Below are 12,433 nucleotides of genomic sequence, written 5' to 3'. Positions count from 1 at the left end.
ATATTAGTGCTGTTTGAGAGGATGATAGCAGAGTACGAGGAGGAGATAGACCGCCAGCGCAGACTGCTGCAGGACGGTCACGGTGGGAAGCCGGAGATCCGGGCTTACAAAGCAGGTGATAACAAGAGACAGCTCACTCGTTTAACACTATTTAACAAGGTTGCTCCTTGTCTTTAAACTACCTGACTGAACAGCAGGGACTCAGTTAAGGTGTTTTCACTTCCCTTTAAGTTGCAGAAACCTTTCTTCCTCAGTGTTTCTGCTCGGCCACTGCGGTGAGACGAAAGTGTTGTTACCGCATGGTGCCATTCTTGCAGAAACTGATACACAATTCTCACAAAATCAATATCACTAGGGCTGCAACTAACAATTATTTTCATTATAGATTAATCTTTCGATCATTTTCTAGATTAATCAATTAGTCATTTGATCTATAAAATGTCAGAAAATGGTGAAAAATATTGATCACTGTTTCACCATTTTTTTTATAGACCAAACAACTAATTGATTGATTGAGAAAATAGTCGATTGATTGATTTACATTCTTTAACGGTGCAACCAGACTAAGGTTTCAAGACTATTATGTATGTATTTGTGTATTTCAGTGTATTCCGCAAATGTCAAGAAGCCCATGGTGATTAAAGAGGTTTCCCCTGAGCAGCAGGAGAGGAGCTCCAGTCTGGACCAGAAGGACCCAGATTCCCCACACATTAAAGAGGAACAGGAGGAACTCCGGACCAGTCAAGAGAGAGAGCAGCTGAAGGAGGCTGACGTCACTGAGTTCACCTTCCCTTTGAAGAGTGAAGGTGATGGAGAGAAACCTCAGTCTTCACAGCTTCATCAAAGACAAACTGAACAGATGGAAACAGAAGCTGACAGAGAGGACTGGGGAGGATCAGAACCAGCCAGGAACCTAGATCCAGATAGACATTTACAACCAGCTGGTTATAAGACTTCAAACTCCTCTGAGACTGAAGACAGTAATGATGGGTGGAAGCAACCCAGGGAACTTCAGTCAAGTTTAAATGCTTTGAATAACACTCAAGTCCCTGTAAGCGATGTGGGATATAATGCTGCCAAAAAATCTTGCAGCTGCTCAGGGTGTGGTAAAAGATTTGGCAGCAAGGACCATCTACAGATCCACATGAAATGTCATACGGGTGAAAAAACATTTACTTGCCCATTCTGTGGTAAAAAATTCACAAAGCGCTCGAATTTGACCACGCATTTAAGAGTTCACACAGGAGAGAAGCCGTTCACCTGCTCGGTTTGTAACACAAGTTTTAGTCTGCGTTGTACGTTGGTGAATCACATGAGAGTCCATACTGGGGAGAAACCCTTCAGCTGCTCAGTTTGTAGTAAAAGATTTTCAAAAAAGGCTAATTTGAACACACACATGGCCCTCCATACTGAGGAGAAACCGTTTAAATGCCGGATATGTGACAAAAGATTCACTTGGCATTCACAGGTCAAAAACCATAAGTGTGTTGTTGACAGCAGTGGGTGAAGATGGAGAGCAGCAGTAAAATAACATGAAATTTGAGAGACATCATAATAATACCGTGTCAATCAGGAGGAAAACCTTCTGGAGCCGTTTCAGGAACATTTTATAGGAGCTCAAGACCTGCATTTTGACTTGAAGAACCAGAGTTAAGATTTACAGGGTCGAGTTTTTAAAGCTGAATGTTATTGGGCTGGTGAAACAGCTGGGCTGCTACACAATGGTCCTCATGCAAGAAGCACTTGTATGAACAGATAAGTTCTTAAGAGGCGGGTACGAGGGATTTCAGAAAATTTGTGGTGTTCATCAGTTTTGGTAGAATTTTCTCTGAGGTACAAATGAAATTTACAAGTTCAGAGCTGTCGTACCAGGCGTGAACAGACAGTCTGACGTTCTTCTCACGAGGAGAAACACGTGTGTGACCTGAAATCGTAATCTAAATTCATTTGGAGTTTAAATATGATACAGAAATCAGTTGTAAGAAGACATATATGTGAATGAAACTTGCCCACATGTCCCCTTATATGGACGTTAGGGTTACGGTTAGGGTCAGGGTTGGGTTAGGGTTAGGGTTGGGTTGGGTTGGGTTACGGTTGGGTTAGGGTCAGGGTTAGGGTTAAGGTTGGGTTGGGTTAGGGTTAGGGTTAGGTGATACTAACGATTAAATCTCAGGAACATTCAGCTCCTCATGAACACTCCTCAGGCTATAAGCAGACCTCACAGAGAGGTCAGAGAGTTTCAGGGGAAGAATATGAAAATGTTCTTGCATTGCAGGACCATTGTGTACAGCATTTATTCATGCCATAAGGAAGCAGTGGTTGCCAGGGTGGAGAATTTCCTGAAATGTTAGTGACATTTCAAGTAGACCCCTCTTATCAAACCTCCATTCAAACATCACATTTGTAGAGCAGGAAATTCCAGGAACAATGCAATGAATCTATGGATATCATAGATTCAAAAATGGCACCCTAATCATTCCAAAGGAAGTTGCTCACTGAGCGCAAACACCGAAAAAGTCTTTGCTTCCTCATGCTTCTGCATACACACTGGCGTCCACCAGCCGAACCGGTGAATGAGATCAAATTATTCAGTCATACAGTTCCTCTAGACTTTCCAAATGCTATCGAACCAAACGGATCAAATTTATTCACCAGCTGCTCCTTTTCCAATGATCATGTACGGGGGAACGTGCTTTTTTTTTGGGCCAGTGTGTTTCACATGATGATCTTTGAGTTGCAAGACAAAGTGTGACCACTAGTCCAGTGCCATTCCTGTATGGAAGATTTAAAATGCCTCATTTAAAACAAGACATACAATACATACTGTGATATGTATTTTCTTTGTATCATATTTGAATGAAAAGCATGTTAAAATGACAATGATTTATTTTTTTGTCTTTAAAAACTGAATTAATTGTTTTTCATTAATTCATGAATTAGAAAAAGCTCTCAAGACTAAAGACAGCTTTGTATTTATTATTGGCAGCTCTGTGCTTCCCTCTGCTGGTCAACACTGAAACGTAATGAAACCTCTTTATTTATTCTGTGCTGTGATTTGATTTTAATGTGGCATGAAAAAAAATCATGTCACAATGAAAAACAATGACATTTTTAAAGACACAAAGATAAATAATTGTCTTTTTAACATGTTTTCATTTAATTATGACAGTAAGTTAATACACAAAAAGGAAATACAAACATATGTCAGTGTGTATTGTATTTCACTTCATTTTATGGCTTGATTGATTTAGGCATTTAAAATCCTCCATATTTCAGGAAGGTTTCTCATTGCATGCAAAAAAAAAAGCTTTTACTTCCCTTTTGGTATAATTTACCAAATCTTCACAGTTCAAACACAATGGGAACTCAGACAGGAAGTTGTAAAAAGGGACTTAAAAAAAATTGTTTTAGATCCTTGGACTTATTGTTGGGAAAGAACAATGTTGAGGTAAATGATGAAGCCTTACCTGTTTGCTGCACATATGTGACCAACAGAAACTAGTCTGTTGTTTCTGCTGGACATAACACTCATCAGCCACTTTATTAGGAACACCTGTGCAATGTAATGCAATCCAATACAACAGCTCTGCCAGGTTATTATTATGGGAATATTTCATCATGCAAGTTATGCAGTTTTTATGTAAATTTTTTTTTTTTTTTAACCATTTGTGGAGGTTTTATTGTTCTTTTTTTCTGCTGGCAGAGTACATGCACAAACCTGAAGGTGTAAACTGTCCTGGAGCTTTTTTTATATATATATACAGAATCATTAAAGGGTTTACTTTGGTTGTGTGTTTTGACAGTTTTGCAAAAATATTTATTTTATTACTTTTTATTAAAGAAACCTGTTCAATAAGAATGTTCTTGAACATTCAGTGCCAATCTATTTTAAATGTATATTATTTCTATATAGTGTTTAAGGTTTGAGAAAGCTCATGGTCATGTTAAGAAACCCATAAATTGTTGGACTGAGAACAGTCTACACTCCCATCCATCACCCACAGAAGTGACATCAACTTTTTCACACCACCATCACATCACCAGTTCAGCAGGAAGGACTTCCAAAACCTAATTATATATATATACAGTTTGCTATCATGTATGACCAACAAAAACATTAAATAATCTCATATGAGAAGCTGATTCCAGCAAATGTCTGTCTTGTTTGATTAAAAACTATTAAAATCAATTATATATATATATATATATATATATATATATATATATATATATGTATATGTGTGTGTGTGTGTGTGTGTGTGTGTGTGTATATATATATATGTATATATATATATATAGAGAGAGAGAGAGAGAGAGAGAGAGAGAGAGGCGTGGATCTATCACACCAGACCCCAGGTGCAGGCTGTGCAAAGATGCTCCTGAGACAGTTCAGCACATAATAACAGGGTGTAAGATGAAGGCAGGAACAGCGTACATGGAACAACATAACCAAGTGACTGGCATAGTGTACAGGAACATCTGCACTGAGTATGGGTTGGAGGTCCCAAGGTCACAATAGAAGACACCTCATAAGGTGGTTGAGAATGACCAAGCCAAGATCCTGTGGGACTTCCAGATCCAGACTGACAAGCTGGTGATAGCTAACCAACCGGACATCGTGTTGATCGACAAACAACAGAAGAAGGCAGTGGTGATAGACGTAGTGATCCCAAGCAACAGCAACATCAAGAAGAAGGAACACAAGAAGATGGAAAAATACCAAGGGCTGAAAGAGGAGCTAGAAAAGATGTGGGGAGTGAAGGGAACAGTGGTGCCAGTGGTAATGGGAGCACTGGGGGGCTGTGACCCACAAACCGGGAGAGTGGCTCCAGCAGATTCCAGGTACAACATCTGAGGTCTCTGTTCAGAAGAGCGCAGTCCTAGGAGCAGCTAAGATACTGCGCAGAACCCTCAAACTCCCAGAACTCTGGTAGAGGACCCGAGCTTGAGGAGGACACACCACCACCCCCCCATGGGAGGGAATGTCTATTGGAAGAATGGTGTCTTCAGCTTTGGCATTGATACTACAATCTCTGAACTCTACTAGAGGGATGAATGTTATCCTTCCAATAGATATTCTCTCATTTGGTGTTTTGATGATGATGATGATGTTTATTAAGCGCTGAAAAGCACAAAGATGCACTAAATGCAAAGATTATGGATGCTGATGCTTAACTGACTGATGGAGAATATTGACAACCTGATTTTTTGTAAAAAATGACACTTTTGCAAAAACAGGCTTATAAAATTATGTTAAAATTGCAGATTTGATTTTGTTTTTATAATCAGAACTGTCTAATCTCGAATCTAAATAGTCAAATATGAATCTTTTTTTTTGACCCCCCCTCCCCCATTCTTTCAATGAAATATGAAAATACTTCACATAGGATTTTTTTTAAATTTTCAAAATGATGCTCGTGCTGCAATTCAAAAACCACAAATAAATTAAAGCACTTCCTCAGATGTCCACTGGGCGGCAGCAGTGTCTTATTGAACTTCATTCATAACCAAAAGAACTTAATACTGGCACTATAAACCTCTTAGAAATCCCTGATGTCTTCATTAAATCAGGACTTTTTCCATCCATTTATAATGCCAAAGCTTGAATAAGTAAAAACATTTGTTAAATTTTTAGTAATCGGTTGATTTACGGACACTACGAAATGTTTTGATGCCTTTTGTGCGTAATTATTGGATATCAATGGATTATTCATGTGAAAAAGACCTCAAAATGTATTAAAAGTTCAGTTTATGACCCCTGACAGGAAGTTAAAGGTTCTCACTCACTTTGTTTGCTTTGCTTTATTGTCTGAAAGTGTTATTATACTGTAAACTGTCTCAAATGTCAATATCAGCCTCAACAATCTTTTATCGGTCGTGCTTGTTTCAATTTGTGACTGACAGATTATAAACTACAGGAATGCAAGTGATTCATTCAAAAAAAACCAAAAAACAGGTCACATCATTTCGTCATACTAGTGACTGTGTGTGCGTGTGCGTGTGCGTGCGTGCGTGTGTGTGTGTGTGTGTGTGTGTGTGTGTGTGTGTGTGTGTGTGTGTGTGTGTGTGTGTGTGTGTGTGTTCACCTTGCCTGGGTGTGTCCCTCTAAAAGCAGCAGGTAGTCTATCGCCGCAGTTTCGTCTGTGCCTCTGCTGGGAACACTTGAACCGTCCGGGATGGATCTGTTCGCCTACAAATCGCTTCTGTTTTTGCTCTCTTTCATCGGTAAGAACAAATAAAAAGGCTACTTGACTCAGAGTATCATTTATCTGCAGACTGAGCTGCGATTTATATTATTTCTTTCTTTTTATATTGATGCTTTTTGCTGCGTGTGTGCCAGGAAATGTAACGCAGACTATTTGAATCCATGCTGAAATATTATAAAATGACCAAAGTTCTCCTCAAATGCAAAACGATTGTAGTCTACTTTATGACTTTATGTTTCTACTTTACTTTTTCTCAAATTCTCGACCTGTTAGAAACCTTTACGGAGTTTTAGAGTAACCCTAAAAGCAACACAGGTAACCTGACTTTGTCCCCTTGTTGCGTTTAGGATGCTGTGCGGCGCAGGACATCCTGCCGGACGGCCCGTTGGACGCAGTTTTGGGGAAAAATGTGACTATAACGACCCTGCTTGACAAACCGGTTTACGCCTTCATAATCTGGAATTTCAACGACGGGAAGGAGCAGATTAACATTGCTACCGCGGGGCCAGAAGGGCTGAAGGTAAATGCACTTTACGAGGGAAGAGTGTCCATAAACAGGACCAACGGCAACTTGTTCCTGAGCTCCCTGAAGTCGGAGGACAACGGGGATTACAGCATTAGCATCTTAACCACTGATGGCTCCACTAAAACCGCAGAGATCAAGCTCCGAGTCCTGGGTGAGTCACCTCCACCTGTTACAACACCTCATTTTTTGCTTTCCATTGACTATTTTAATAGACCCCCCCCCCCCCCCCCCCCCCCAAAAAAAAAAAAAAAAATTCCTGCATTGGATTACAACTATGCCGAATTGAACAGTGTCTCATAACGGTTCAGAAAATCGTTTTATTGATATACTTACATGTTTGCAACGTTTCTATGAAGCACCACTTTAACTACACATATATTAAAGTGTTGTTCGGTCTACCGGTCCTGTCTTACAGGATTAGGTCATTTTTAAGTTGACACTCCATTAAAGTAAGATGCTTCTCGGACTATATTTATGCCGAATCAATAAACGGCTCCTGTAGATCCAGAATAAAGTAATTGACGTTGTGTTTTTGGTTTACAGCGTCTCATTTAATCAATTTTAAGTACAATTGCTAGTTTTTCTAACGCGGTTTGGTGAAGCCTGAAGCTTCGAGCCACACCTGTTATGGGCGTAGTGCAGAGATCACTGCGCTGCCTGAAACTCTTCAATATGCAGTTAAATTGTAGTTTAGCAACCACTCTGGCGGACTATATTCCGTGGCGGAGGGAAAGTGATACTCCTTTTTCCCATTTGTTGCTTCAATAATTCAAGCAACTGTTAAGCATATGAGTTTTTTTTCTTCTAAATTATAGTGTGTTACGACAACTGACTGTTCTAGTAAAATTTCACAGTGGTGCCTTAAGTGGGTAATTCCTCCAGGATTTAATTTCTTGATTTTTAATAAATAACTTGTTCCCGTTAGAGAAGTGATTCAAATCAACTTTATAGTCTGATTTTTTAGGAAAACAACATATCAAAGACGTAAAAGACAGTAAACTTTTGGCTCCTCGTGCTGCTTCAGGGCGTGGCTCCTCATACTGTACTTGGATGGTGTTTGTGTGTGTTTAGGTTCATTTAGGAGTGTTTGGTTCTCTCTCTGTGTGTGTGTGTGTGTGTGCTGTGACCTCACTTTTACAACCCTCATATTAATGCTGCTTCAAAGCTTTAAAACACACACACATGTAGAACAGTAAATATTAGTGCTGGCAAAGCAACACAGCAAATCCAGAGTTTTTTGTTTACAGATGCAAAGATAATAACTGAGTGAAAAGACCACATAATATCCTGTATATGCAGGATTATAGCAGGGAGGTGTTATCTGTGTGTGACCTGCTGACCTCTGGTGGTTAGATTTTGCCATTTTATAGTCATTCATGCTAAAATCCTGCAAAATGATATATTTTCAAGTAAAAACTGCACATAAAAACTGTAATTCTCCACTAATAATTTTTCTTTCATATTAAAGAATTAAATGACCAAAGAGCTTCAACGATTAGTCGAGTTTTTCTATTTTCATGATCTTTTTTAAGGGAAAATGTGAATATTTTCTGGTTAGTAAACTGAATATCTCTGGGTTGTGGACAAAACAAGACCAGTGATTGACGTCTTTCACCATTTTATGGACTAATCAACGAGTCAGTTAATCAATAATTAGAATAACTGTTAGCTGCAGCCCTGAATGACAACATTTAATGAGAAAGTATTGCTTGTAGTGATGACACACAGAGAGTTATCACCATCTCTGCAGCTCTGCAGAGCTTTTACGCCTCTCAGCCGCTCTCACTTTTGGTTTTGCGTCACATTTCCTGTCTGTTATAAACCCACTGTACAAAGCGCAGACACACAGTTAGAGACCAACTGGTGAAGAAAGTGGAACATTTAGAAGCTCAGATTCCAGATATTCCTCTCAGGAGTTGGCGGAGAGCAAACCAGAGTTTGCGAACAGTTTGCAAACATATCAGCTGTAACAACTTTAAAAATTTGCAAACTCAACTCTGTTTGTTGTCAGTGTGATGCACTAATGTTATAACTTAACTAATATTCAAATCATCTGTTTCATATTTACTGGAGATCTGTCGATGACCCAGAATGAACCCGTTCTGCAGCCTTTTTCTGCTGCAGTGACGACTTTCTCTCATTCAAGACTTTTACATTAATGCTCCTTTTACAAGAGGAAGAAGTTCTCTCTCAGGCTGCATCACTGATAGATCTATAAACGTATTTAGCTAGTTGAAGTCTTAATGAAGGAGCGTCGCTCCGCAGATCCTCACGGTGAATCCACTGACAGTTTCACATCAGCTTCATCAGAAAACGTTATCAGAGTTCTGCTTCTTGTTTTAGAAAGTCCCACATGCACAAGCACTGAACGAGTGTTAAAACACTGATCTGATACGAGATGATATTGATCTCCTCAAGGCCTTAACAACAAACAAACAGGTGGAAATAAGACATTTATTTGGGGACTGTTTTCAGTGGCGGATGAATCCAAATTTGGTGCTCTAGTGAATCTTTCTGGCAGCAGAGTGGTGTGTGTTGATAAAGGAACATGTCACAAAATGTCTTCAGATGTTTTTTTACATAAACCATCATACTGATCTGAGTCACAGTATTTTTTCATGCAGTTAATTTTTGTTTTTGTCTTATTTCAGTCGCCTTGAAAAGTTAAACATTTAGATACTTTTAACTATTACAACCAAAATCACAGTATTAATACCAGCACATCTTATTATGGCTCAGCTTTAAACGATTGTTTTGATAATTGGATAATGTGATGATTATTTTCTCAAGTATCAATTTATTGTTTTATCTGTGAAATGTCAGAAAATAGTGAAAAATTGCCAAAGATATTAAGTTTATTATTGTATATGACAAAGAAAAAGCTTCATGCATATTTATAGATTATCAAAATAGTTGCAGGTTGATAAGTTTTCATGATATACATTTTTTTATTTTTAGGATAAGTTTGACTAATAAATGAAGTAACTAACTGTCACAGCGTTTACTCTGTTCAGGAAACAGCTGACTCTACAGTTATCTTAGATTATGTAAACGTCTCCAGTCATCTGCATCACGCTGACTTATCTTTGCATGTCAGTTTTTTAATCTTTATTTATCAAAGGACGGTTGGCAATGGAGCATAAAGTCTCCCAGCATTCCTTGTGACTGTCATTCATGCAGTTACGCTCATTTCCACCCTTGGGTCGCCCAGTTAAACCACAAATTGGCAAATACTTAAAAAATAAAATCCCCAGTGTCTCAGTTTGTTTGTTTCTTTAGTGTCTTCCTTTGGCAGGAAGAGATCTTTTATATCCTTGAGGTAACTTGGTTTACAAAGAAGGAAAAATGATCCCAAAACCTCCAGAGAAACCATTGTTTTAAGTTACTCAATCAACTCTTAGAGGCCTCAGTTGTTGCCCCGCCGTCAGAACTTGTTACCACTCCCTCACGTTGCTCCATCACACCTGCTGCTGTTGCCTAATCATCAATAAGCAGCCTGTGCATTTAGGATTATTGAGAACGAGTCCAGCAGGTCTAGTTGCTGTGATTTCACAGCGTCTTCATTCGCGCCATGCAAATGGTGATTTCAGAGCACAGTTATTGCTTGACTGAAGAGAAACTGGCTTCGGGTGAGCAGGTTGTTAAATTTTACGCCCTTGTGTTTAATAAATGCTGCTGTTCACTGCTCCTGTGTGGAAGTGTGGAAGGATTTCATCAACAAAACTGCTGGTTGCTTTAATCACAGAAGAAAAATCCACTGTAAAAAAAAACACACTCAAATGTGAAATTAGGCAAGGCAAGTTTATTTGTATAGCACATTTAATTTTACATAGAACATAAAAGGCATTAAAACAGAATATAAAAGCAACACAAGTAAAAAGACGTATAAAAACAATTAAAAAGTGTTAAAGTTGGACATAAAAAGAAGCTAAAAAGGGAATAAGACAGATAAAACAGGAGAATAAAAGTAACAGTGCAGTGTAAAATATTATATATCTATATCTTCAGTTGTGATTTAAAGAACTGAGAGTTGCATCAGACCTGCAGTTTTATGAGAGTTTGTTCCAGATATGTGGAGCATAAAAACTGAAAGCTTCTTCTCCATGTTTAGTTTTGACTCAGGGGACAGAAAGCAGACCTGATCCAGACCGCCTGAGAGGTCTGGATGGTTCATAACGTAGCAGCAGATCAGAAACCATTTAGTGCTTTATAAACCAGCAGCAATATCTTAAAGTCAATTCTTTGACAGACAGGAAGCCACTAGTCCTCACTAAGACTTTCTTGGTCTTAGTGAGGACTCGTATTGGACCGTAGTCCCCTGGTGATACGGTTATGTAAATTTGTGTATCATCTGCATAACTGCGGTAGCATATTTTGCGGTTTAGTTGGGAGTTTAGTTGTGTTTCTGGATCCATTTAGTGTTATTGTTTGGTTTCTTTTTTATATATATACTGGACAAATGTGGACAAAATGGAGGAACTTTTGCACAAAATCAAGAAAACGCGTAAACACCAACCTTAAATTTTAGGTTTTGGTGTCGGAAAAAAACATCTTTACTGTATCTTCATTCTTTTCCTGTTTGCTGTAAAAGTTGGAATTCAAATAATGTCTCAAATGATAGAGTTGTCAAGTGTGAGTTGCTGCTGGTTTTGAAGTGTTATTCCTCCCCCTGAATTCTCAATTTCAGATATTTCTTTTAATTATTATCGTCAGCGTTCGTCTCCTGGATAATTTAACAGCACTGTAGGTTTATGTCACGACCACCAGTTTGAAATATTTCAACTGTGTTTCTGAGACATCAGGTTTGGTGGATGTCTCTATACACTACAATTCCCATGAGCCTCAGCTGCTACGGAGAAGAGCTGTAGTGAATTGAAAATGCTTTATTGTTGCAGTTGGGAACAAAGTTTTGCACCATAATTTATGAATTCATCCAAAATTAAGCCAGAAGTTGGAAGTGAACTCATTCAAGCTAATATAAATGTATTCTGTCTGTTGACAAAGATGCACTTAACTAAGTTTTAAGCTCTGTAATTGGACGTATCTTACTGAAATGCATCTTGGGAGTCATAGTTGAATTCTCTCCTTGTGTTGTTATGTCCACAGGCTTGTACCTTTTTGACTTTTTATCAAGGAACCAGAAATTTTCTAACACAGCTGTTGATTTTTGTAGTGATGTTTCAACCAGGAGAACCAGGAGTGTCTTTGAGAACGTGAACCAATTCATACCACTTTTAAGTTCTATCGTGTCTCGTTGTCAAAAACAAATAAAGGCTGGTGGTTAATAAAGACCAGGTGGAAATTAAACATTTAGTTAATTTTGGCCACTTCTACTTTGCTGTTTTTTCAATCGGCGTGAAGCTACTGTCACCAAAAACTCAACACTTCCTGCAAATGTTTCTCAGGGATTTTACACTTTGAAGTGCTGGAGGCTTTAATATGAATTTAATATGCTCAGTATGTGCATGATTACAGACACTAAATGGCATTAAATGAGATCAGCAGCTACTCTGGATTATAACATGTTTCAAGCTTGGCGCTCTTCATCAGGCAGCATCATCATCTGATATTAAATTCCCTCACTTTTTTACATCTGAGTATTTGTATCTTGCTCCACGGTTTTCTAACGGCTTTGAAGATGAAACGTATGTACAGGAAGTGTTGAGTTTCATTGATAGTAACTTAACAGAGATCAAAAAAA

General features: G+C 38.5%; 1 protein-coding gene and 3 gene segments (V, D, J or C); all 4 read left to right on the top strand.

Annotated features, from left to right (window-relative positions):
* Nucleotides 1–12,433, top strand: part of LOC122970078 — a 916,362-nt gene that overhangs the window by 31,183 nt on the left and 872,746 nt on the right.
* The window catches only part of LOC122970080, an 891,879-nt gene that overhangs the window by 46,771 nt on the left and 832,675 nt on the right, over nucleotides 1–12,433 (top strand).
* LOC122970079 overlaps nucleotides 1–12,433 on the top strand; it is an 808,187-nt gene that overhangs the window by 33,304 nt on the left and 762,450 nt on the right.
* Nucleotides 6,093–12,433, top strand: part of LOC122970034 (carcinoembryonic antigen-related cell adhesion molecule 1-like) — a 34,958-nt gene continuing 28,617 nt past the window's right edge. The window contains exons 1-2 of the mRNA XM_044336128.1: nucleotides 6,093–6,225; nucleotides 6,554–6,883. Coding sequence (XP_044192063.1) covers nucleotides 6,177–6,225; nucleotides 6,554–6,883 — 379 coding nt within the window. The 5' untranslated portion in view covers nucleotides 6,093–6,176. The remainder of the gene's footprint in view (nucleotides 6,226–6,553; nucleotides 6,884–12,433) is intronic.

Source organism: Thunnus albacares, chromosome 19, assembly GCF_914725855.1.
Source record: "Thunnus albacares chromosome 19, fThuAlb1.1, whole genome shotgun sequence".
NCBI lineage: Eukaryota > Metazoa > Chordata > Actinopteri > Scombriformes > Scombridae > Thunnus > Thunnus albacares.
This window is presented reverse-complemented; position numbering and strand designations above follow the sequence as displayed.